General features: G+C 38.8%; 3 protein-coding genes across 3 annotated transcripts in view; 1 reads left to right on the top strand and 2 right to left on the bottom strand.

Annotated features, from left to right (window-relative positions):
- Positions 1-526: 526 nt before the first annotated feature.
- Positions 527-26752, bottom strand: part of LOC120424881 (uncharacterized) — a 28489-nt gene continuing 2263 nt past the window's right edge. Inside the window, exons 4-11 of the mRNA XM_052709916.1 lie at positions 18223-18266; positions 17265-17777; positions 14215-14384; positions 8505-8895; positions 2662-3300; positions 2431-2595; positions 1852-2369; positions 527-871 (exon numbers count right to left, since the gene is read on the bottom strand). Of these exons, the coding sequence (XP_052565876.1) occupies positions 656-871; positions 1852-2369; positions 2431-2595; positions 2662-3300; positions 8505-8895; positions 14215-14384; positions 17265-17777; positions 18223-18266 (2656 nt within the window). The 3' untranslated portion in view covers positions 527-655. The remainder of the gene's footprint in view (positions 872-1851; positions 2370-2430; positions 2596-2661; positions 3301-8504; positions 8896-14214; positions 14385-17264; positions 17778-18222; positions 18267-26752) is intronic.
- On the bottom strand, positions 7991-9222 carry LOC120424874 (baculoviral IAP repeat-containing protein 7-like). Its single transcript, XM_052709233.1, has one exon. It carries the CDS (start codon positions 8977-8979, stop codon positions 8497-8499), a length of 483 nt encoding a protein of 160 aa, XP_052565193.1. The 5' UTR covers positions 8980-9222; the 3' UTR covers positions 7991-8496.
- LOC120424873 (death-associated inhibitor of apoptosis 1-like) lies at positions 16950-17894 on the top strand. Its single transcript, XM_039589131.2, has one exon. It carries the CDS (start codon positions 17293-17295, stop codon positions 17779-17781), a length of 489 nt encoding a protein of 162 aa, XP_039445065.1. The 5' UTR covers positions 16950-17292; the 3' UTR covers positions 17782-17894.

Below are 26752 nucleotides of genomic sequence, written 5' to 3' on the forward strand. Positions count from 1 at the left end.
TTAGGGTCTACTTCGCCGGATGATGGCGGAGAGGAGGAGGAGGACGAATCACAAGTGACGGAGCAGCAACAGGTAATTGAAGAAGTTGTCTATGAAGCGGTTGTCCAGCCGGAACAACTAATTGAGTTCAACGGAAGTATCGAAGACTTTCTTGATGATGCAGACGATTCCGTGAATGTAACCCCTGCAGAAGAGGTTGACTATGTTGAGAGTTCAGAACAAATCTCGGAACAAACGGTAGGCGATACTATCGAAGAGCTGGTCTCTCCAGAAAAGGTTTGCAATGACGACAATCATAACAAATTGCTAGAGGAACTTAACGCGGAACGTGCCAAAGTAGAAAAACTAAAACAGGAACTCTTAGAAAGGGATAAAAAGATCAATGATCAGCAAGAGCTGCTAGCACAACTCGGAGTACAATTCGTTACCTACAATGATTAAGGTCGGTTTAGTTTAATTTAGCATTTTTATTTATTCAAGTGATTTCACTTTAAAATGTGATATAAATAAAACAAAGCATTTTTTGTTATTGATTTACAAACTATTAAAAGCCGAAAAGCAGCATTCATTACGATGACACGCCCAATTTGTTAAGCAATAGCAGGAAAGGTAGCATCTTTCCTAGTAAGCGAGCACCACATTGCCCTAGGACATCCTAATTCCCGTTGGCGGCGTCCAAAATTTCATTCCGCATCTGCTGCTCGCGTACGCGCAACCGGGCACACTTGAGGCAACTTCGATTACTGCGCGCGTAGCACGCCCTGTGCGAAACCGAGTTGCAGCGGGTGCACGCAATGGCCCCGTCATCGAACGGAAACAGGAACTCGTCGTTGCTGCAGACTTCGCAAAAATACGCCTTGCCGGAGCAAATCTTGAGAAAATGGATGAGAATGAAAGGAATTTTGTGTTAGCCAAAGAAAACATTTTACCCGTGTTGACAAATTTTCCAGGAGATAAATATTTTAAAACTATTTTCAAACATTTAAAAGTTAATTTTAATTTAAAGTCCAATTTCTTCTTGGAAAATGCTGGATCGACCACTCCCAACGTCCTTTGTTAAATTTCCAGGCCACAACTCAGAATGAACTGCCCTAAGAAAAGGCATTTAATTTTTTGGCTTCAAAAGGTTTGCTGGTAGCAGGCAATGTACCACAAAGGTCAACCAAAAATTAAGAGGCAGGGTTAACTCTGTGTTACCACAGTTGTTACTCTGTAGCCAGGCTAACTACATAAAGTTAACCGCAAAGCCAAAGAGTATTGAATAAAAAACTGACTCTTAGAAGAATATTGAGTTTGAGCACAAAAATTATTGAATTTTTTTAGAGGCTTTTGGTCAAATTATAACCACTTTTGTGTTTAGGGAAAGACGTTTATGTGAAAATTTGCACTCGATCATCTAGGGACTGGCTGAACCAACCTTGGCAGTTTTTCTGCATTTGAACCTTCTTGAAGTCCCATAAGTCCCTTTCAAAATTATTTAGTTTAGTTAAGTATTTCATAATTTATTCCAGAATTTTTTTTTTCAAAATTTCCTATAAATTTGCCCTAAAAATTTTGAAAATATCTGGATTTTTTAAAAGGTTCAATAAGCAATTTGTTTTTGGTTGTTTTTGAAACCAGCTTGAGTCAGCTATGTTTAGGCGGGGCCAGACAATGCCTAATGACCTCGCAATTGGGCCGCCAGGATCTATGCCATTCTGAAATAAGTAATTGGAAGCAGCGCGAGAGCTGTCACCACTTACTACCCGGTACTGAGATATGTTGTTCATATCAGCATAAACATATTCTGATACAAACTTTCCCATAATTTCGCTGCCGGCCAGCGGGTATTGGATTGGACCCGATACTCACCACACAGTTCCGAATGTGCCGCTCGAAGGCGTCGTGCGCCTTGCGCAAAAACTCCGGCAGCGTTCCGTTCTCCACCCCGACCAGATCGGCCACGCTGTACATATCGACGGACTGCATCAGATGACGCCTCGACCCCCCACCAAAGGTATCCCGCACCAGCCGGTGTTCCTCGGCCAGCCTGCACACCGCCAGGTAACGCTTCATCTGGGTCAGTTTGGTGCGCAGCCGTTTGACCACGCCAAGGCCGGCTATAAAGTGAAAGAGGCGGGGATTGCGCGCCTCCAGATTGATGAGCGGCCGCTCGTACAGGAGACGAATCTGCTGCAGGGAGGCGCGACCGACTTTCCGCGGGACAAAGTCCCAGTTGTTGACGACGCGGGCCGGGATGATGGAGGTGTCGTTCCAGTGGCATGCCGTGCAGTAGTACAAGCCGGAGTAGTCGCAGAGGCGCGGGACGACCGCGTTGAACTTTTCCGCCTTGAGTTCGAGCCCGAAGCAGGTGACGGCGGTTGAAGTGTCTGCGGAAGAGGTGTTGGATGAAATTATGTAATGGAAATGAAACACTTGAACTTGACTCACTGCAGCTAAGCTGGCAGCCGCACTCGGCGCAGGTGTACTTCTGGAAGGCCAGGCCAATCTCTGGACAGATACACTCGATGGGCAGGTTGCGTTCGGTGGTGATTACGTGGGCACAAATCCTTATCACGTTGCGTATGCACTTGTGGTGCACCGCAAAGGAACAATCTGAAACGATTTAGAAGAAGATGTTTTTGAAGGCGTTATCAGCTAAAACATTCGAGCTATTCTTACCGGTACAGATGTAAGAGGCCTGAACCACGTTCCAAATAATCCCAGAACAGTGATCGCAGTGAACCTTGTACTTCGGATTGTTCCGATTCGCGACAAAGTGATGCCCAAGAATGACCTTAGTCTCCGGTGGAAGTGCATCCGGATCGCTGTCCACGTCCTGCAGCTCTCGCAGCCGGTAGCGCAGCTCAATCAGATGTCGCACCAGCCACTTTTTCTCCTCGGAGTTGTCCTCACAGCGCAGAACCAGATCCTTGCACTTCCCAATAGCATCCTCCATTTCCGGAATCGACGCGTCCCAATCCAGCACCAGCTGCCACTGTTCCCGAATCAACCCAAACGGAATCGCGTGCGACCGGTCCAGAATGTCCTCCTCCACGGACATCAGCGAATTGGCCATCGATTCCGCGCCAATATCTTGCTCCTCGATCGCTGCAACCGCTGCTGCATTATCATCACTAACGCTGTCACCCTCGTCATCGTCATTCTTCCCATCTTCACCGTCATCAGGCGCCGTCGAAGCGTTATTGTTGTGGTCATCAGCGGCGACGCCGCCGTCCTCCCGACTCCCAAGCAGATTGGTCACCGTGTTCGGTAGGTTCCAGATGCCGTCCTTCAAACTCTGCACGGTCTGCATCGCTCAACCAAGTTGTTCCAACCCTCAACCAAAACTGCTGCTGATTATTCTAGCTAGAATTTAAAGTCTTCAATCAGGCGGAACCCCACCCCTTATCAGCGCCACTTTTTGTTGGTACACAACAGAAGAAAAAAAAAACGAGAAGAATGAATCAACCAAAACTTTTTCCTAATCAAAATTCAGTCAGTCTCTCTCTCTCTCGGTGAAGGACTCGAGTGGGAGAGTGAGCGGAGTTTCCGCTCTGAAACGCAAGAAAGGACGAAGCGCGAAAGCATGCGAGAACGCACGTGACTGCCGGGCTGGCGTATAAGAAATGCATAATGCTAGTACGGCAAACAGGTGACTCACCAGCGCGAGAGCGCGAGGAATTGTGCAGGGTGGTTGCAAAAGAATTAGAAATTGAATTTTCGAATTTTTGGTCATATTTTGGGTTTTCTTGTGAAATTATCATATAAACCCAAATTATGACCAAAAATTCGATTTTTCGACACTTTGGCTCAATTCTGAGGGCAAATTCAGATTCAGCGGGCAAAATTACATGGAAAACATGTATTTAAACAATTTTCGAATTTCGTTAGGGTGGTCCCATAAGGTTTTCCCTTGAAAAATAGACTTTTTCCAATGAAGATATCTTGAGTTTAAAGAAAAACACCCGTGAGATTTTATCAGCGTTTGTAGTGCTAGATCTCCTCTTTCAAATGCATCCTGATGCTTAAAATTTGGCTTGCGCCTTTTCGAGATATTTAAGTTTTAAATTTGCAACTTTTTTACCTAAAAGTGGCAGTAACTTTTGACCCTGAAGTCCAAAATGACATGTCAAAAAATAAAAATGTTTGTAGTTTAGAGCTCTAAAAGTGCTCCTAACAGGGGCGCCGACTAGTCCAAAAAGTTTGGTGTGGCACGGTTGTTTTCCGAAATCGATAGGTAAGAGTGGCGATTAGATGTTAAAGTTTCTTGTATATCACGAATTTTAATAATTTTATTACGATGTGATACGATTTTTTTTTTCATCCGGAATATTTTTTTTAGAAAAAGATAATTTATTTAAACGTGATTGAAAATGTTAATTGGGGGGATTTTTTATATGTTTGGAAGGCTCCTTCCTTGGTATATTCTCACTTATTTTCTAGAAGTCACAGTCAATAATAAAAATAATCAGATATTTAGAAATTCAACAATACAAATATTCTATAAATAAAAACAAAATTAAAAAGCAAAAATTTAAAACTTCAGACATTCAAAAATACAAATACACATAAAAAAACATCCATTTTTCAAATCTGCAATTTAGAAAAATAACAGATACACAAAATTTAATATTCCAAAATTTTAAAAAAAATATTAGTATAAAAAAATTCTAGGGTTAAAAAACTCATGGCTTGAAAATGTAAAGAAATCCAAAGCAGAAATTCAGAAATTTAAACAATCAACAAAATTAGAAATAACAGAAAAATTCAATGTTTAAAAAAATGGAAAATTTTAAAATTATGATGCATCAATTATTTTTTTAAGAATTTAAGAATACGACCAAACACGTTTTAAAATGGATTCCCAATACTCAATAATGCTGATTTCCTGAAAATGTTCTATTTTTAGTATTATTCTCTACTCCCTGATTTTTTGGCATATTTTTTGAGGGTGCAGTTAAAATTTCTACAGCCTTTTTATTTTTTTTAAATCGATCATAAATTGCAGAAAGCGATACACTTGTTTTTTTTTAGATTATAATGTGGAATTGTCTCAGATTAGGTTTTAATTTGTCGGTTTCTCAGTAAAGCGGTGCGCTAGTTTTCAAAAATTTACTTTTTTTGAAACAATTGTATTTTTTTTGGCTAAAATTGGTATAGAGCGGTTAACAAATGTATTTGAAATCTTTTCAAATCTTTTCTAAACTTACCCAAATTAAGAAAAATAAGAAAAAAATGCATCTAAATCCAGAAAATTGTAAACGATTTTGTTCAAAAAATTTCAGCGATTTTCAAAACAACAAAACTTTGAAATTTTTGAAATTAAATATGTCTTCATTGAACATTCTTATAATAATTACATTTCTTTTACATGATAAGTGGTATGGCCTAATGCTCTTCATCTTTGTTGTATTTTTCGTTTTATTATTAACTGATAACATTTATTTATTTGCTTCAAATTGTTTTACATTATTGCATTGAATTTAATACATATGGGTAAAAAAGAAAAAAAAAATCACTTTAACAACTAATCCTAACCTAAAACTAAAAAAAAAATAAATCCATTGAAATATTCAAAATCACTAGAACGAGTAAACTACGAACTGTATTTTAAGATGAATGCTCCAAGAGTTCTTACTTGTTCCTGGCGAGTTTTGCACCCACGCAGTGTTGTTGTCATCTCGATGAAAATGTTCAGAAGTTCTTGTGGTGAAAACAGGTCACTGCTGCCTTCATCCATTGATGCTGGTTGGTTTTCCCTCGGTTGCTGACTGAAGCCTGGAGGTGTTGTATGCTCTGCAACTTTTTGCCGCTGATTCAACGGCAATGGCTGCAGATTTGGAACCACTCGAACAGATCCTGCTCCTGGTGACGCCAAAGCAGGAAAATCCACGTCCGTGAATGCTGGTGGTGTTTTGCGACGATTTTGTTGGTGCCTCGTCGTCGCTTGCTGCCGAATTTTTACAAACTCAGCCCGTTTTGGGCAGCTCCGATTCTTGGTAGAATGGTCGCCGCCGCAATTGAAACATTTGGCTTCGATGTTCTCGTTGATTGTTTCGCAAGCTTGTGTTTTGTGCTCACCTCCGCAGGTTGCACAACGACTCTTGATGAAACAATTCCTTCCACCATGTCCAAACTGCAAGCAGTTCGAACACTGTGTCACGTCACGGTGCACTGGACGATAACGTTCCCAAGTCACGATGATGTTGAAAATAGCCCGAACTGCTTTCAGCTCAGACGGCGTTGTCGATCCTTTCTCGAGATGAACCAGGTACAGTTGATCACGGTACTTGATGTCCTTGTTGTGTCTCGTCATCTTGAAGACTTCGATCACGTTCAACTTAAGAGTTTTGAGCTCTTCTTTCAGCACACTCACATCCATGTCGTACAGGCCTCGGAGGACCTGTTTCATGGGGCGTTTAGCTGGATCGTCATGACTGTAGTATTCAATCTTGGTGTTGTTCAGGAAATCCCGAACGTAGTTGTAATCCTTTCTGGTAGGTAGCAGAATTTTGAGTCCATCAGCACACAAGCGAATGGAAGCTCGTAAAGCACCAGATTTGATAAATCCGGTCAGCCACTTTCGCACCGAATCCGATGACGATGTTTTCACAAAAATGGGTGGCAACTTTTCCCGTCGTTCAAATTCTTCCTTCTCGCTCACGTCCACAGGGAGGGTAGCGAACTGGTTTCCAGACGAATTTTGAGCGTCCTTGCTCAAACTGCCTGGCTTTGCAGGTAGCCCTTCGGCATTCTTTAGCTTCTTCAAATCTGCCGATCCTGCTGGTGAGGACCGCCTCTTTTTCTTGCCCTGAGGCATTTTTGCACTTTTTAAGCACTTTTAAGGAGCTAAAATCCAGGAGTACCTCACTGAATGATGGTCCACAAAGGAATGACAACAAAACTTTCAGTTTTTGCTTTTTGGCGGTTTCAAAAATACCCAAAATGCAAAAACTAGAAATTTGGTTTATTGGACCTTTTCAAAAAAACTCCAGAAATGTTTTTGAACTATTGTACGGATTCGCTTACAAGAATTCTATCCGTGTGTACAAACAATGTTCCATTTAAGTTTTAGATATTATTTTCAATTAATTTCTTTTTTTTATATTTGATACAAGAATATTTTTCTTCCACAATTTCTGGGGGGGGGGGGCACAATGTATGGGCTGCCCCCCCCCCCTCCCAGCCAAATTTTAGGGGTGGGGGAGAGGCAAAAAGTACCTTGCCCCCACAAAGTCAGCGCCCCTGGCTCCTAATATCACCTTTCTCTAAAGCTTAACCCTGAAATGCCACGTTCAAAAAAGGGACCATCCACAAACCACGTGGACACTTTTTTTTGGAAATCTCAACCCCCTCGCCCCCCCTTGTGGACAATTTCCATACAAAAAAAAACTTTTTTGTATGGAGCGTGGACAATCGTCATACCCCTCCCCCCCCCCCTAAAGTGTCCACGTGGTTTATGGATGGCCCCAAACTAATTTTTGAAGGTTTGCTCAGATGCTTTCTATATATTCCTAAAAAAAATCCTGTCAAGTTAGATTTTCAAAATCACCCTAATCGTGAACCACCCTAATTTTCAACCAAATCAAAAGTTGCCCCTTTCTATTTGCAACAACTCTTCTGAAGACACCAGAGCTCCAAAACGTCACCATTTTTAGGAAAATCCATTTTCCACTTAATTTTGCGATCTGGACCACTGTGCATTGTAATGCAATGAAACATCACAATCGATGGAGCGGTCAAGCCTACTGCGTAAAGCTTACCGTCGAGAGGAATCTTACAGCTGGATTGAGCTTGAGCATGAATGTTCTCTGTTTCATAATTTCTGTGCTCTCTTGTAATAAGCTTGCTAGATTTCTTATCTATTTAGCATAAGATCGCATCGAATTTCAGGAGTAGAAACTTATAGTGTTTATTTTTGCTTTTTGAGACATTGAACAATCAGATAATTCGTTACCGTACAAAATATTTAATCAGTTGAAAGAATTTCGAAGATAAATCAAAACAATTTTGATAAGATACCTATATTTTAATTACACTCGCAACAAAATACTACATAAATATCCAAAACAAAATACAGTAGTTGTTCGGTAACTGGGCTGAGAACGTAGCCCAGTCACCGAATGTTGCTCGTTGACTGGGCTGAACAAAACATAACAAGGAGACCACCGATGCATATTTTCCAGATGAAGTATAAAAATAAAAGTTACTCAAATTTATTTACAATGCTTACTTTTCATATTTCTTTAATTGTAACTTGAAATTAATCAAAAGTTTGAAAAAACTTATTTATTGAATATGATTTTTGCATCCATTAACCACTCGGTCATTTTGGTTTGTTTTTGTTTTTTGACATTTGTCTGCTTTTTAACTGGGCTACGGCCCAGTTATCGAGCGCCCAGTTAAAAATCAGCCCAGTTACCGAACAACTACTGTACAGTAATTTTTAGGTTATTACCGTTATCTCATGCACTAACGCCTACATAACATCTTATCAATTCAGCCCTACCAGCGTCATCCACTCTCCTCCCACTGGCACAGCGCACAGCCCACCTTGTCCGCACAGGGAACCCAATCGTCGACGCCGTTCCGTTCCGCGTCAAAGCACCACCTGCGTTCCACCAAACTCGGTCTGCGTTTCGACTCTTTCACGTAACTAAGGTATCGTTTGCCCATCATGTGGTTCACATAGTCACAGCTCCTGTCATTCAAATACACGGTGTGCAAAAACCAGGCATTTTCGTGCTGATGCCACGCGCCCATCCGAAGCCCACAGTAGAAACACTGGACCATATCCCGGAATCCGGTGTGGAAGAATCCGGCCTCCGCCATCAGAGTCACCTTGGGTCCGAGCCACTCGGATATTGTATCGAAGGACGACATGCGGCTACGAATTCCGTTGAACTGCTGGAACTGGGCGTGCAGTTTTGAACGATCCAAGTGAGGATCAAAGTCCTGCTCCGATTCTTTGTCGTCGTCGAATTCGTATTGACTCATCGCGTTTTGAAGTTATTATCGCGAATATGTAGTACTCCACTCTCAAACCGGTAACTTGTTCTTACGGCTACAGTTTGTTGACTGCGAAGAAATTTTGACTTTCAATGTCTACGCTAAATCTTATCTCTCGTTCGGTTGGATAGGAATACGCAAACAAATACGCGATTACACAGTGTTGCTACTTGATGACTCAAATGTCTTTAATTAAACAATGATATCATCACGGTGATTTTGAAACGAGATTAGTCGTAGATTGTAGAATAATTCGATCTATAATCAACAAATTTCGATATCCAAAAAATATGTTTTTTTTTTAATTCGACGCAAAAGTTTCTCATTCTCTTGCCTTACGACTTGGTTCATCATGCATGATGTCAAGTTTTTCGAGACCGGCTAGCATCTGATTGATACGGCTCTGTTTGAAAGGACAGTTGAGATGGCTGCGTGAAGTGGAAAGAGTTTCGATTCGATATGGTGTGCCAGGTTATTTGTTTGTTTTGGAAGCAGCAAGTCTGGTAAAAAAATAAGGTCCTTTACCTTGTTTGGCATTAGGATTAAAATTTCGGGGAGTTGAGATTCAAGTTACTTTCAAACAGTTTAGTTCAGGATGTTGATTCAAGTTAGTAGGACTTAGATGGTTAGTTGAATTGGAAAAGTGTACTATTTCATGACAGTTTTGCTTTTAGTTGTAATGTACGACAAGACTACTCATGAACGTGACAGGATGGGGAAAAAGGCCGAATTCATGCTCCCTAGATAAGTGTGTTTTCATCTTGCGTCCTCTAGTATTTTTTTTTTTTCTTATTTCCTTTAAATTTATAATAAATCATAAGTTCCTTTTGTATAAATTTCCGATTAGTTTAATTTTCTAATTTAATTTACTACTAATTTAATTTCTTCCGGGCCTTTTTACATTGAATCGTGATTTCAGCTTTCCTTTATTCAGTTTTGAACTTAGATTAACCTTACTGCTCAAGACATCCATGTTCTTACTACTCACAACTACACTTATTTGCTCCGTAAAACGAAAATGAGAAAATAGTTGAACATAGGTTTTTTGCAATTCCGTCGTGAAACAACTTACTTTTCCTGTCATTCTTGAACGACGAAAAAGCCTATTTTTCAGTACCAAAAATAACAGAATCTAATAACAACACTTTTCAAAATAAATACTGAAAATTTCTACTTTTAAGCACTCAAATGGATGCTAAAAAGTTGAACTTTTCAGCACTTTTTTCGAAACTTAATACTTTTTAATTTTTTTTTTGATTTGAACGATTTATTGACAAACCTATATAGAACTCTTTGCAAAACTTGTTTTTTTTTTCAGCACTCGTCGTATTTATCCAACTCGGTGATCTTCGTTGGATAAATGTACGACACGTGCTGAAAAAATCTTCTTTTTGCAACTTGTTATATAAACTACTATTTCCAAACTTTTAAATCGAAGCCCGCCAAGAGGTGGGGTTGGTTTGTAGACGGTTAATTCTTGACATCTTCTACAAAATCATTAGTAACCTATCCTGCTAAAATTTATTTTTCCCCCAATAACTTACAACGACCAACAACATTTCTGCGCAGGCTCAACTCGAGGGGAAGCATGAAGTTTTGGGTCCCCAGAAACACGTGCACTTTGAGTTTTTCAAAAATATTTAAACTAAGCCGAATGGTTTTTCTCCAAAGTTTGTTTGCTTGTTTCATTAGGGTGGAATCGAGTTATATGGGAAAATTGAAAATGTTAGAAATCCAATCAGCAACACATTTTTTGGGTCTTTTTTAGGGTCCCAAACAATCTCCCAAAATTTGGAAGCGATTAGTTAAGTTGGCGCAAATCAAACAAATTTAGTTTGGAAACATATGGGGAAACTTGCATTTTCACCTTTTTGAATTTACAAAATGATTGTTTTATTATTTTATTAAACTAACACCGTAGAAGTAGGGGAGAGTGGGGAGACTTGATCCCCGGGGACACTTGATCCCAAGCCTGTATCTCGTCAGCATGTGGGTAAAACAATTAGCTTTGTTCTAAAAAGTTGTGCGAAATTAACTATAACTCATTGTAGAAAACACAGAAAAAAAATAAAAAATGTTTAGATTGAGTTACACACATTTTTCTGAAACGAGCTGCAAAAAACTTCCAATAGATCTTTTTTTCTTTGTTTTGATATGTATAGTAAACACTCAAAAATTATTCAAAAAAATATTTTTCATACATGAATTGTTTGATAAACTTATCAACTCCAAAACCCTTACGCATTTGATGTTAAATTTATCGTCATACTATTTTTACAATCAATTGTTTAAAAAAGTGAGTTTAGGGAGACTTGATCCCTGCATTTTTACAGTCACTTGAATCTGCCTCAAGATTAAATAATTGGGCTGGGTTTTCATACATGGTTTCCTTTAGTATAGTTGTACATAACTTACTGCAGTTTGTACCTTTTTTCAAAAATTTTTTAAACAAAAATTTCCAGCTTTTGTTAACATGCTTAATTTTGGTCGAAAAAATAATATTTTAAGTTTTTAAATATTTTACATACTAAACTTTTTATATTTTGAACACAAACGTACAGGTTTTATGTGAAATTGCTGTAACTTATAGAGAATTAAAAGTTTGGGTGAATAAGAAACATTTTGCTTAAGATTTCTTCAGAATGTTGAAAGGGGGATCATGTTACCCCTAACATTTTTAAAATGCCCGTTTAAAATATTTTTTTAAAACGCTTGGCATGATTCGAAGAGTTAATCTGATGAAATACCCTCATAAGCCAAACATAGATGAATGTTTAAGCTTTCAACTCATGCAAAAAGTTTATAGTTTTGTGAGAAATTGACAGAGTTATGTGCGATACAAAAAAAGGGGATCAAGTCTCCCCACTCTCCCCTATAGCCCTGGATGTTCTGAATAACTCTCCCTAAGAAAGTATGGTGAATCATTGGTGATACAGTGCGTCACAAAAAAGACACAGAGTTTTCAAAAATAGTGTTGAATTAATCAGTGAAACTCGCATTTTCTGCCAACATTGCCAAAGGAACCATAAAATACAACACAAACATGAATGTTCTTATATTTTAATGAAACTTACGTAAAATCGTTATGAAGAAAAGTTCAGAAGACATTATTTAGTTATGTTTAATCCCAATTACTCAAATAAATAATATTTTTCAAAAATTTCCGCTTGACTTGGTAGTGTTGGCAAAAAGTATGGGGTAATTCTCTACCAACTCACACGAAATCGGGAAAAGTTGCCCCGACCCCTCTTCGATTTGCGTGAAACTTTGTCCTAAGGGGTAACTTTTGTCCCTAATCACGAATCCGAGGTCCGTTTTTTGATATCTCGTGACGGAGGGGCGGTACGACCCCTTCCATTTTTGAACATGCGAAAAAAGAGGTGTTTTTCAATAATTTGCAGCCTGAAACGGTGATGAGATAAAAAATTGGTGTCAAAGGGACTTTTATGTAAAATTACACGCCCGATTTGATGGCGTACTCAGAATTCCGAAAATAAACGTATTTTTCATCGAAAAAACACTAAACAAGTTTTAAAAATTCTCCCAGTTTCCGTTACTCGACTGTAATTTTTTTTGGAAAATGTCATTTTATGGGAAATTTAATGTACTTTTCGAATCGGTTTCGAAGGGTTATTTTTTCATTTAGAACAATATTTTTCATTTTAAAATTTTGTGTTTTTTCTAACTTTGCAGGGTGATGAGATAGAAATTTGGTGTCATAGGGACTTTTATGTAAAATTAGACGCCCGATTTGATGGCGTACTTAGAAAAAAGGTATTTTTCATCGAAAAAAACACTAAAAAAGTTTTTAAAAATCTTCCATTTTCCGTTACCTGACTGTAAAATTTTTTGGAACATGTCATTTTATGGAAAATTTAATGTACTTTTCGAATCGGTTTCGAAGGGTTATTTTTTCATTTAGAACAATATTTTTCATTTTAAAATTTTGTGTTTTTTCTAACTTTGCAGGGTTATTTTTTAGAGTGTAACAATGTTCTACAAAGTTGTAGAGAAGACAATTACAAAAATTTTGGTATATAGACATAAGGGGTTTGCGAATAAACATTACAAGTTATCGCGATTTTACGAAAAAAGGTTTTGAAAAAGTTACTTTTTGCGTTTCTCTTTGTTTCGTCGTCCGTGTCTGTCACGGGTGACCATGAACGACCATGATCGATGACGACCAACTTTTTCAAAACTTTTTTTCGTAAAATCGCGATAACTTGTAATGTTTGTTAGCAAACCCCTTATGTCTATATATCAAAATTTTTGTAATTGTCTGCTCTACAACTTTGTAGAATATTGTTACACTCTAAAAAATAACCCTGCAAAGTTAGAAAAAACACAAAATTTTAAAATGAAAAATATTGTTCTAAATGAAAAAATAACCCTTCGAAACCGATTCGAAAAGTACATTAAATTTTCCATAAAATGACATGTTCCAAAAAATTTTACAGTCAGGTAACGGAAAATGGAAGATTTTTAAAAACTTTTTTAGTGTTTTTTTCTATGAAAAATACCTTTTTTCTAAGTACGCCATCAAATCGGGCGTCTAATTTTACATAAAAGTCCCTATGACACCAAATTTCTATCTCATCACCGTTTCAGGCTGCAAATTATTGAAAACACCTCTTTTTTCGCATGTTCAAAAATGGAAGGGGTCGTACCGCCCCTCCGTCACGAGATATCAAAAAACGGACCTCGGATTCGTGATCAGGGACAAAAGTTACCCCTTAGGACAAAGTTTCACGCAAATCGAACTATTCCCGATTTCGTGTGAGTTGGTAGAGAATTACCCATATATATTAGGGTGTTTCATCCAAAACCAAAAGTTCTCAGAATCGGGCAAACCGAGGTTCCCCTATGTAGCGTTAGTAAAATTTGGCTGTATTTTGTGTGAGAATAAGATCAAAGATAAATTTTCCAACCTTAATATTGTAAGAATCCCACGTCAATTTGACCAATTTCTATCAAACCCACACACGGCGCTCTTCGGAAAGATCGCACCAATACCATCAAGGCGCTTCCGGCGAGGCCGTCCGCAGAAAGAGAGCGCGAGAGCAAGCACGCGGGAGAGCAGCGCAGAACAAATGGAGGAGAGAAAATCGGGTCGACTTGTGCTCGGCTCGTCAAGCTCGGCCATTCGCTGCCAACCAAGCAACCCGTTTAAACGTTCTGCCGCGTTGTTTGACGTTCAACGTCGTTCGTTCGAGCAAAGCCAACTTTAACACTCCGGGCGAGGACGATCTTCTGGAGCAGATTCAACACGGCCCGCACGCGCACCCGAAAATCCACGGACGGGGGAAGACACGCGGCGGGAGGCCGCGAGGAACTGGCGCGCGGTGGCCGGACCTGGTTCGGAGGCCGCGGCGCAGGATGGTGACGGAGAATCGCTGGAGCGACGGTGTGCGAGGAAGAAAAGAAGAACAATCAAGAAAAGTGCTACTACGGTAGGAAGAAGAACAATGTGAGAAAGGGAAGAAGCACGGTCGAGGTCAAGGGCAAAAATACGTTGGGCGAATAAATGATTAATAATTACTAAATGTAGTGCTTTTTTTTGTGTGGAAGAGTCTCTTTTGCAACACCTAGTAGAGGATACCCATAGGGACTCTCATGCCAAATATCAGCCCATTTGGTTGAGAATTGGCCTGTCCCCAGCGGTTTAAAGTTTACATGGAAATTACTATGGGATTTTTGTGCTTTTCGTTCAATCGTTCCTACAGGTCTGGGGACAACATGGATTCACTCGGAATAAAGACAGGTGTGTAGGGGATGGTCCAATGAACACATTCCAGAAGGAATTAGGGTTGTCCATTCTGTCCCCAAGGTGCGCATTGGATCGACGTCCGGTGTCTCCAAAACCAACGATTCATCCTTCAAAAGCATCGCATTTCCTTAGTATGCTATGACGGCTAGGTGGAAACCACGACGCCCCATATGAGACGGTGAACACGTGGAGAGGCATCGATTGCATTATTAACACAAAATCATCATTTTACTTTATTTAGAATAGTTGAAATTCTTCCAGGAACATCAATAATTATAATTTTAGTACTTTAAAGAATGTTTCTGAGCCAAAACTCGAGTAGATGCTCTGCCACGTGTTCACCGTCTGACATGGGGCGTCGTAATTTTCTCCTAGCCGTCATAGCATACTAAGGACAATGCGTACATTTGAAGGGTGAATCGATGATTCTGGAGACACCGGACGTCGATCCAATGCGCACCTTGGGGACAGAATGGACAACCCTAATTCCTTCTGGAATATGTTCATTGGACCAGCCCCTACACACCTGTCTTTATTCCGAGTGAATCCATGTTGTCCCCTGACCTGTAGGAACGATTGAATGAAAAGCACAAAAATCCCATAGTAATTTCCATGTAAACTTTAAACCGCTGGGGACAGGCCAATTCTCAACCAAATGGGCTGATATTTGGCATGAGAGTCCCTATGGGTATCCTCTACTAGGGGAACCTCGGTTTGCCCGATTCTGAGAACTTTTGGTTTTGGATGAAACACCCTAATATATATAATAGGACATCCAGGGCTATACTTCTACGGTGTTAGTTTGATAAAATAATAATAAAACTTGAATCTTGTAAATTTAAGAGTGTGATAATGCAAGTTGCAAAAATAAACAATATAAAAATTTAAATTATGAGCCATAGTTTCAACATTTTAATCAAAAAAGTGTTTTAAAATGCATTATACACCTGTTCAGTTATTTTGCCATCATTAGTTTCCAAAACATCTAAGTATTGACGAAAATTTATTTTTTTGCGAAGAATAACATTTTTGCGGTGCGGTGGAATTGCATTTTAGATTGTTTCAAGTTGATTAAACTTCTGTTTGAAAATTTTCTTTATTTTGCTTTTTTCAACTTTGTTGGTAAGACCTATAGTTGCTGAGATATTGTCATGCAAATTTTTAAAAACAGGAAAATTGTCTCACCCACACAACCCACCATTTTCTAATGTCGATATTTCAGCAACTAATGGTCCGATTTTCAATGTTAAAATATAAAACATTCTTGAAAGTTTCCGATCTTCTTGAAAAAAACAAAATTTAATTTTTTTTAATCAAGACTAATATTAATTAATGATTCAAAATGGCTTCCTTGGCCATACCGAAGGCACCAAAAAAGTTCCAGCCGGGTTAAAAAATACAAAAAATAAAATCAAAAAAAAACGATTTCGTAGAGAATTGCTCACATAAGAAAATACTTTTTTCCAAAAAAACACCAAAAGTCAGGATCAACTCGGATCGTTTTGCACCCTTCAACAAAGTTGTAGGGAATTGAATTTCGTACAAGAATCTCACACTTGAACAAAATTGGGTGAGACCTGCGCCACCTGGTGCCAAAATTCTGAAGCGATGTATTTCCCCATTTATTTTCGGGATTTTCCCCATATAAACTTCAACGCTAAAAAGCGACCCTTTAACCTTAACCGATTTTTGCCTAAAGAATCGAGCCAGAGGATATCCTTGATGTGTATTTTTTTTTATTGTGACCCTAGTGCCCCATTCACTTGCTTCTACGAAGGCTCGTCATCACGATAACAATTTCTAGACTGACTGGCGACTGATGGAATCGCCTCTGTTCGAAAGGATCGCGCTTTGCAAATTAAGCAACATAGATGGTATTGTTTAGATTCGCAACTGCAAAACTAGTGTTTGGACATGTACACTGACAAAAAAAAATCATGGTAATATTACATCTGGGAAGGGGTATATCTTTTATGTCAGAAAAAAGGTGTAATTTTACCTCTGGAAATGTGTAATTTTACCACTTTTCTGTTGTAATGTCACTTTTTCAGTCTAAATTGAGGTAAAATTACATCATAAAAGAAGTAATATTCCACCTTCCAAAATTAAAGCTTCCAAATTTACATTATTTTTTTCTGTGTACATGAAAGTTACAATGTCGCAGAATGAGAGCTAAGGTATACGATTGAACAAGTAGCAACAAGTGTAAACACGTCGTTTCGCTATCCAATCGGACGAGCCAGCGTGGCGCAGAGGCAAATCTTCTGATAAGATTCGAACGAATTAATCAGTCAACGCAAAAATCAGCTGCTTCGGCAGTTGAAGGCCGAACATTCTCCGCAGTCATCAAACTGCACCCGAACAGACAATAAAGGCTCGATAGTGGTCTAGACCCCCTAACTTAGTCAGAGCTTTTGTTTGCATTATTAGATATTGCCGCTCTATAAAAATTCCGATACCCATCGGAAGGTGGCCACTTATCAACCAGGGCTTGTGGAATACCGACCAGCAGCGGAAGTAGCTTCGGAAACGCCATGAACCAAATCGAGTTCGACGCCGGTCCGTACGAGGAAGAATCGGAGCAGGACTTTGGTCGGTTCAAGTTCAACGCCCGATTTCAAGAGTACAACGGACTTCGCAGCCGCTTGATGACCTTCGACGCCGTGGCCCAGTGGAGTGGACCCAAGGTGAGCCTGCTGGCGGAGGCTGGATTCTTCTACACCGGCGTGCGGGACGTGGTCGCGTGCTTCTACTGTGGGCTGCGGTTGGCCGAGTGGAAGCAGAGCGAGAGTCCCTGGTGGATGCATGCCTTGTACGTGCCGGAAGACGGTTGCGACTATCTGAGCCACATGAAGGGTAAGCGGTACGCGGAAAGTCGAGGACGGCGGCCGAGTTTGGCGGAACCGCAGTGGTGCTTCGATGCGGACAGGAACGACGACGGGGATTGGGTTCCCTGTGCGGACAAGCTGGCTTGCGCGCTGTGCCTGTGGGAGGAGTGGATGACGCCGGCTGGACTGAACTGATTAGAGTGGAATGAGTGATAACAGATCATTAGGATAGTTTGTAGTTGTTTTTTAGTATTTTAGAACCGTAGATAACAAGAAATAAAAGTTTGAAACGACTTCGCTAATTGAAACCAATTGTTTTATCAAAAGATCTCACATGGCCATTCGAATCCGATTGACAAGTGGCCCAATTCGCTATCAGTTCCGACTTAAAATTGTCGCTAATCAATCATAATTGTCCGCTCGTCAACCGTGTGTGCCATGTTTGAAGTGTTTAGGAAAAAAATAAAGTTCCTCCAACAAATCACCACCCTCAGATTGTCGTTTACCTTTGGCGCGAAAACAACCCCGTCCTAATCGAGCGCGCGTCTTGTAATACCTACTTAGTGCAAGGCTAATTAAACTGTATAGTAAAGTGACCACTTCTAGCCGCCTGGTGTCGCAATCGACTCGACTTACGGCGGCGTTCGTCATCCTTGCGCGTCCACGTTGTACCGAGCGTTCTGAGGAGCGTAAGCGAGAGTGAGCTTCTGACGAGAGAACGTTACTTCTGTGCGAGATAAAAGGCGATAATTTAATCTATAAATAATAATCGGACCGACGACAATAGAAAGCCGGCCACGACAACGTCTCTTCGCTCTTCTTTTGAGTCAAATTGTATCAAAACGCTCAAAGTGGTTCAAAAAGTGTGCAAAATTTGGCGAAATAGTTGAGCTCGCAACGCGATGTCCTGACTGCAGTTGCTGACGTCCCGAGACCCGTTAACCGCTAAAACATGGCCGGCGATTCGGACTTTGACGTGGTGGTGTCCAGCCGAGTCGAGGACGCCGACCTGAACGCGCTGGACTTCCTGATGCTGTTCGGGTTCATCCTGACCGTGATCGTCGTTGCCATCATCCTGCGGCTAGTTCTCCAGCTGACCCGAGCCCGCATGCTGGTGGACATCGAGGACGAACTGCAGCATCAACAGCAGCCGTTGCAGCCGTCCTTGCTGAGTTTGGTGTTTCCACGAAGATGACACGAAACGTGCCGGTGCTAATCGACGCGAGTAAATAGTGCACACACAAACACACTTTTGAGATGGCGTTAATAACAACAAATCAACAGAAATACGTTAGCGAGATGAAGCCGTACGGGTATTGAATCTGAGATAAGAATGCCGGCTTCGCGAGAGAGTGGTAACGACAAGGGTAGCATCTTGGATTATGTGTGATTTAACTCGTCGTTAGGCTGATGCACGCCAACTCTACGCAATGATAGAGAGATAAACACTGACCTCAAGTGAGACACTTAGTTAATAAGGAAATACTGTTACGGTGCCTGGTAAGATAATAAATGATTAATGTTATGAAACTTAAATAGAATGTTTAACTATTCAACTGATGCTGTTTGTGACTGAATTGGTACTCAACGGCTGGCTTTTTGCCTTCCTCACCTTACTGAGGAAAGGCTATAAAATCACTCGAAAAACGAAATTCTTAATTTGACCTCCAAGACCCACCTTCATGTATACTTATCGACTCAGAATCACATTCTGAGCAAATGGCTGTGTGTGTGGTGGGCAGGCTTGCCACACGTACAGATATTTTTGGCACAGACCAAACACTCAATCAAGTATAACTTTAAAGAAAAACATTTTTATCTAAAACTAAACAAGTAAAAAGATGCAAAAAATGTTTATCTTTTTAGTGCAGTTTACAAAAACTACTCAAGTGTATTTTAACTGTAAAAATAATTAGTTTGAGTGTTTGGTATGTGGGTCATTCCACCTGAAGTGTGCAAGAAAAAATGCAAATTTGAAAATTACCATCTCCGATTCTGCTCAAATTTGGCAGAGCTGTTGAGACTATCAAAACATGCAAAAATCCCGAATTTCATCCAAATCGGACCACCCCCTCCATTTTTGTACCCTCCCAAAAAATCGACCTTTTGGCGATTTTTGAGCGAAACCCCTATCTTCAAACGACGATAACTCAGGAACCACAAATCTTAGAGAGTCGGTCTTAGACTCAATTTTGAAGGAAATTGGACGTAGAATCCATTTCCGTGATCAAAATTTGGATTAAAATAATTTGTCTACCTGTATTGCGCAATTGAAAACTTTAATTGGCCGTATCTCAAAACAGCCCTATTTATTTTTTGAATTTGACCTCACCATCGTATTCCCCGTCCAATTTTACATAAGAATCACTTATCGACAGAAAGGAATATGTTTCGTTCCAGAGATATCGAATTTTAAAGATTTTAGTTTTTGAGATTACCTACATTAGCTTCATTCGCCGCATATGCTAGAAGCACTCAGAAGCGCTGTTCAATAACTGCTACCTGGTTATTTATTGAATTAAGATTTCATCCCAAATAATCATTAGCAAATAAGGCAAAAATGTAATGTACACCACTGTAGGAAACTGCTGTATACGGTAAATTTGTGTGCTAGCCCACAGTACAAAGCAAGAACGACACGCAATACAGGGCAGAATGGAATTCCCGCAGAGCTAGCAGGAAATTGTAATTGATCTTGTAACTTAAGAAAAAGTGTACGATACATTATCGTGTTAAAAATTATGAATTAATATGAATAAAACTCTCGTGAAGCATGATTAAGGAGGAGGATTTCTGGAAAGTATAAAACTGGAAAAAGGTAAGAAAATCACAACGATTAATCTGATTTATTATCTAGTTGTGTTATTATTCAGTTGTGTTCATTTCGACACCGTCCGAACAATAATCTTTTTTTTTTGTTTGTCAATCATTTCGAAATCTTGGAAGACGATACAGCTGCTATCCACATGTATCAGAAGTATATGGTATTGCTTTTGAAATTAAATGTACCAGAATTGAAAAAAAAAATCATCAATTATTCTGATGAAACACATTATAAAAATCGGTTTAATATGATCAATCTTTCAAACCCTAAGGCAGAATTTGGGGTTTTTGCTGAATGGCACTATTTCGCTACCGCACATGGCAAAAGCTCTAGAACCCATGACAATTATTTCATCTACTACAGCCAGCTCTACATTTGTTCTCGTTTCAAATAAAAGATAAAATAAAAGAAATAATTTGAGAAAGTGGGAAGAAATGAGGAATTAGAAAAAATTTGAAAATAATAGAATAATGATAAATTTTCGAAAATTGTATTGTAAAAACTCTGTAGCATTTGCAAATAAATATTAAAAGTTCAAATTTTACTTATTATGGTTCAATGACACTGAGATCAGGAAAAATACTGCATAAAAAATTACCCAATAAATATTCCTTAAACAAAAAATAGATTGTTCAAGGTATTGATTATCTCAAAATCGTATAAAATTGAAAAAATAATTCATCTTACAGAACACCAGGTAGTTATTATTGATCAGCACGACTGAGTGCTTCTAGCAGATGCGGCGAGTGTAGATATTATAGGTAATTTCAAATACTTAAAACTTTAAAATTCGATATCTCTGGAAGGAAACATATTCCTTTCTGTCAATAAGTGATTCTTATGTAAAATTGGACGGGGAATACGATAGTGAGGTCAAATTTAAAAAAATAAATAGGGCTGTTTGGAGATACGGCCATTAAAAGTTTTCAATTGCGCAATACAGGTAGAAAACATATTTTAATCTAAATTTTGATCGCGGAAATGGATTCTACGTCCAATTTCCTTCAAAATTGAGTCTAAGACCGACCCTCTAAGATTTGTGGTTTCTGAGTTATCGTCGTTTGAAGATAGGGGTTTCGCTCAAAAATCGCCAAAAAGTCGATTTTTTGGGAGGGTACAAAAATGGAGGGGGTGGTCCGATTTGGATGAAATTCGGGATTTTTGCATGTTTTGATAGTCTTAACAGCTCTGCCAAATTTGAGCAGAATCGGAGATGGTAATTTTCAAATGGTGTTCCGCTTCAGGTGGAATGACCCATGTGCCAAAAATATCTGTACATGTGGCAACGCAGGTGGTGGGATGTTGATCAAAAAAATTTGCACTGGATTATCTCGGCACTGGCTGAACCGATTTAGACCGTATTGGTCTCATTCGATCCATCTTGGGTCCCCATAAGTCGCTATTGAAAACTATAAAGTTTAGTAAAGTACTTCAAAAGTTATGCTAAAAAACGATTCTAACAAAAGTCCGGAAGATTGTAAAAAGGGTGGTTTTTGTAAGAAACCCCGTCATGTTATACATTTTTAGAAAGGTATTCAAAAGACCTTTCCAACGAGTATAAAAGTTTGAAGATCCGACAACCCTATCAAAAGTTATGTGCACTTAAGTGTTATTTATGCACTTTTTAAAGACCGGATCTCATATATTTCGATGAAAACGTTGTCCGGATCTATCATGCAACCTGTTGTTGGATAGGTAATCAAAAGACCTTTCCAACGAGTTCAATAGATTGCAGATCTGACAACTCTATCAAAAGTTATAAGCACATAAGTGCCCTGAATTATGAAGATCTGACTACCCAATCTGATGGTATGAATAATGAATCAAGTTGATGGAACACTGAAAGGTCCACCCTTTTGGAAAGCATTACCCTCTGAATGTGAGGAAGGCACCAACCACCTAAGGGAGGATTAAGTAACGTTTTTGTAAGATGAACCACCTTAACTATTATTGCGGCCACTGACCCGCTCGACGGGAAGCATGTGCACCTTGAATTTTTCAAAAATATTTAGCTCGGCCGAATGGGTTTTCTCCAAACTTTCTATGGAGAGTTAGGGCGACTCGTCACTTTTGCATACAATTCATGCATGCAACTTATTTATCAAAAAAAAAAGAAGAGATAACTGCGTGCTTAGTTTCCTTTAAGCAATTTAATATTTCAAGAAGCTACAATTCAACGCCAATGTGCTCATCTCTAGAATTTTGCCTTCCTCACCTCACTGAGGAAAGGCTATAAAATCACTCGAAAAATGAACTTCTTAAATAGGCCTCGTAGACCCACCTTCACGTATACATATCGACTCCGAATCAAATTCTGAGCAAATGTCTGTGCGTGTGGATGGACGTAGAATTTTTTTCTCACTTACTTTTCTCGGAACTGGCTTGACCGATTTTGTCCGGATCTGTGTCGTTAGATCTGTCTTCAGGTCCCCTGAGTCTTTTTTGAATATCATTAAGTTTAGTAAAGTACTTCAAAAGTTATGCTAAAAAAACGAGTTTGACTAAAGTTCGCAAGATTGTAAAAAGGGTGTTTTTTTTTAAAGAAAGGCCGTCATGCTATACAATATATTTGAAAGACCTTTCCAACGAGTCCAAAACATTGAAGATCTGATAGCCCTATCAATAGTTATAAGCACTTAAGTTTTCGGATCTTTCATGTGACCTATCTTTGGATAGGTAATAAAAAGCACAAATTTTATTGGAGATCTGACTACCCTATCATAAGTTGTAAGTACATAAGTGCCCTGCAATATGAAAATCTGATTACCCAATCTAGTGGTATGAATAATGAGTCAAATTGATAACACTGATAAACACCGCCCTTTTGTGTCTATTTTGGATAGCACCCTTTAAATTTGAGGAAGGCACCAACCACCTAAGGGTGGATTAAGTAACGTTTTTTAAAGGTACTATAAACATATGAAACACTATAGCTTATAGGACCATTAAAAAATCCAGGTATGTTCTTTTTACATTATCGCTGATAAGAAGGCACTACGACGGAAAATATGATTCAGTTAATTGACTTTGCATGATATTTTTTTGTAACCGCGACATCAGAGCAAGCAAAACAATGTAAAAGGGCCGAAGCCGAAGTGTAAACAAAGAGTCTGTCCTGCTCACGTCAGTTGATGTTTACATTAAGAACGAGCAGGATAGACTCTTTGTTTACACTTCGGCTTCGACCCTTTTACATTGTTTTGCTTGCCCTATTACAATGTATTGCTAGCAGCGATGGAATAATCATCAACAAAAGAAAATCTTTGGATGTTCATCAAGAGAAAAAATCCGAATGGAGCATGGCTCTCCTCTCTCGCGCACGAAAGATCGGTAAAAAGAATCTAAAAAAATCATCATCTTGATTATTCGGCAGAACATCTTTTTCACTACTGCACTTGCAAGTGTAACGTCACACGTCGAAAAATGACCTGTCACATTTTGTAGATGGGCAATGTGTGTAAACAAAGTGAAATAAATATTACTGATTGGTGCTGACAAGGAAATTCACAAAAAATCATCAGCAGATTGATTTTCTTTAAGAATTTTGGGAGCGTGATTTGCCTCCTCTCTCTTTCGCGGGTGAAAAAAGTTCGCAAGCGAAATTGATTTTTTCGCGATTATTCCATCCCTGATTGCTAGAAAGTTTCTTCTTTACTACGCGGAGAAAAAAGAGTCCCCAAAATCGTGAACAAGTGTTCATGAAATTCCGTACCACGACTTTGGGAACGCACATTTCTCCGTGTAGAAGATAATTATGTTCCATTTAAAAGCTAAATAAAACAAAAATCGAAATTGCTCCGATCGGATCCAAATGTAATCCTTTGGCTTTGCTTGAGTAGTCCAAAAATTTGCTATTTTCGAATATTTATTTAAATTAGGTAAGGGACCATCCATAAACCACGTGGACACCTTAGGGGGACGGGTCACCGGTTGTGCACGAATAGAATAGGGTTTTTCGTGTGTTTGATCAACTCAAAATAAAAAGGGGCAAAAAGTATTACTTTTTGATACAAGTGCTGAAAATGTGAACCTGAAGGTGTTCACGCGGTTTATGGATGGCCCCTTATTTGGAAGATAAATCTTAAAACTAAGCTATACAACTGAACCTTCTGAAGGGGTCATTGAACTTTGAAATTAATTTTAAAAATAATAAAGTTGAAACCACACGGCGAATTTCCGTGGCAGTGGCTGAGCGGTACTCTACCGGGGCAAGCAGACGTTACCGGTGATGATCTCTTCACACTTGCCGAGTTTTTCGCTCTTGCTGGCGGGATGCTTACGCGTTGTCGTGCCTGCCGTAACAAGGCAGATCAATTCCAAGCTCTCAGTGAGCTGATAATGAAGCACATCTTCAACGGACGTTCAATCTTAAATTTGTTCGAAACACTAACGATTAAATGTTATGCTTTTAATAATCGCATAACAAAACTTTCTAGGAAAACATGTCATGAACATTTCGTATACTAACTTACTACATGTTTTATAAATATTAATCCAGAGCAACATTTGAAAGGGGCGGTACGACATTGCTCTTACAGAAATGAACCCAGTTTAATGGTATTCATCTTGGGTTTTACATGAAAACATGAAAATCAGAAATAATATTCAATTTCTCAAAATGTTTCTTTCAGATCTTCATTTTATGTAGGTATATGATATTTACAAGAAAAAAATTTGCACTGCGGTTAAGTATACTGGAAATGATTTTTTTTCTAGTTTTTTTTTATGAACCTAATTAACCAAATTGTTCAAAATTGTTTTCTAGGTAATTTTGTTCTCAAACTATTTTTTAAAATGTCGCTCTAACACGGATGTTAAGTTGAAATGATACTTTGATTAATTATAAAAGTTTCAGCAACTACACTCAAACCCCGATGGTTGGTCACTTTTTCGTTGGACACTTTTTTAGTTTGTACCCCGTTGGTTGGTCAAAGTCAAACTAAAAAGTGACGAACTGTCACTTTTTACACGGCGCTCACGCACACTATCAAAACACACGTTTGGTAGTGTGCGTGAACTCCGTGTAAAAGGGGTGTCAAACTAAAAAGTGACCCCGTTCGTCTGACAACAGTTTGTGTCAAACCATCGGGGTTTGAGTGTACTTAGGCTATTTCTACACAAATTTTGAACGAAAAAAATCGTGACTTCACCTTACAAATAAACTTTTTAACATAAAAACTTAAAAATCTCATTAAAGCGGCCTGTTTTTTTAGTGTATTTTTTCAGAAATCCCGTCCAATTTTCTACAAGTTTGTCTTTGACCACTTTTTAATACGATGCAACGGCTTTGAGATACAGTAATTTTTAAGTAATAAAATAAAAAATATTTAAATAACATACGCCCTTCTCAAATGTCATTTTCGAATGCAATTGGCTCCATATACAGTATGTTTATTTAGCAATACTATGGTAATATATTGACATTTAGTTGAATTAAAAGTTTGCAAAATTAAGTTTAGATAAGTTTTATATAAAATTTCCAGAGTTAAATAAACTTTTATACTAAGTAGTTAGTAAACTTATTATTCAATCCAAATTATTTTTTTAATCAGTCAAGGATGCCTATTTGGAGTTGGGAGACTGGATTTATGGTGATTTGTCAACAAATAACATTATTTATGTTAATTTTTCGAAAGGTGTACAAACTTTTTTTGCACCTTTTTTATTTTTGTAATAGTATTTGTTATATAACTTTTCATAGAAATCATCTTTTCATGAGCTTTTTGTAGCAAAATGTTTGGCATGAGTTTCTGAACAAAACGTAGTACTAGGTTCCTGTCAAACTTTAAATTTTTTACATGTTTCATCACAAAATGTGCATAGTGCCCAAGGGGTGTAAATACTTTTTTTACATACTGTACACAAAAATGTCTTATCGAGGTTTTTAAGCGAAGATGGCGTTCGAATGGTGAACGCCCGAAATGTCAAAATCGCGCAGTGGTACCAACATTACGGAACAAGTGTGCCATGGCATGACAGCCACATTGTTTTCTAATGTTGGTGCTACTGCGCGATTTTGACATTTCGGGCGTTCACCATTCGAACGCCATCTTCGCTTAAAAACCTGGATATAATGTCTACAAAGCTACATTGAAATTGGAGAGGGTCGGGTACAAGATTACCATAAAAATTCCTGATACGAGATGGAATTGCTCATTGCCGACGTTGACATTTCTGGCGTGCGTAACGCCATTACTATTCGTAACATCCTCCATGTTTAAACATCTGGATTCAATTTTTGTAAAATAGTGCAACTTTGCGTTGCAGTATCTGAAACAATTGTGTGTGTGGCAAAGGATTGGGCATAATTAGCAGAAAAGCTATTGAAAAAAAAACTTTTTG

The sequence above is a fragment of the Culex pipiens genome, chromosome 3, assembly GCF_016801865.2.
Source record: "Culex pipiens pallens isolate TS chromosome 3, TS_CPP_V2, whole genome shotgun sequence".
Taxonomy (NCBI): Eukaryota; Metazoa; Arthropoda; class Insecta; order Diptera; family Culicidae; genus Culex; species Culex pipiens.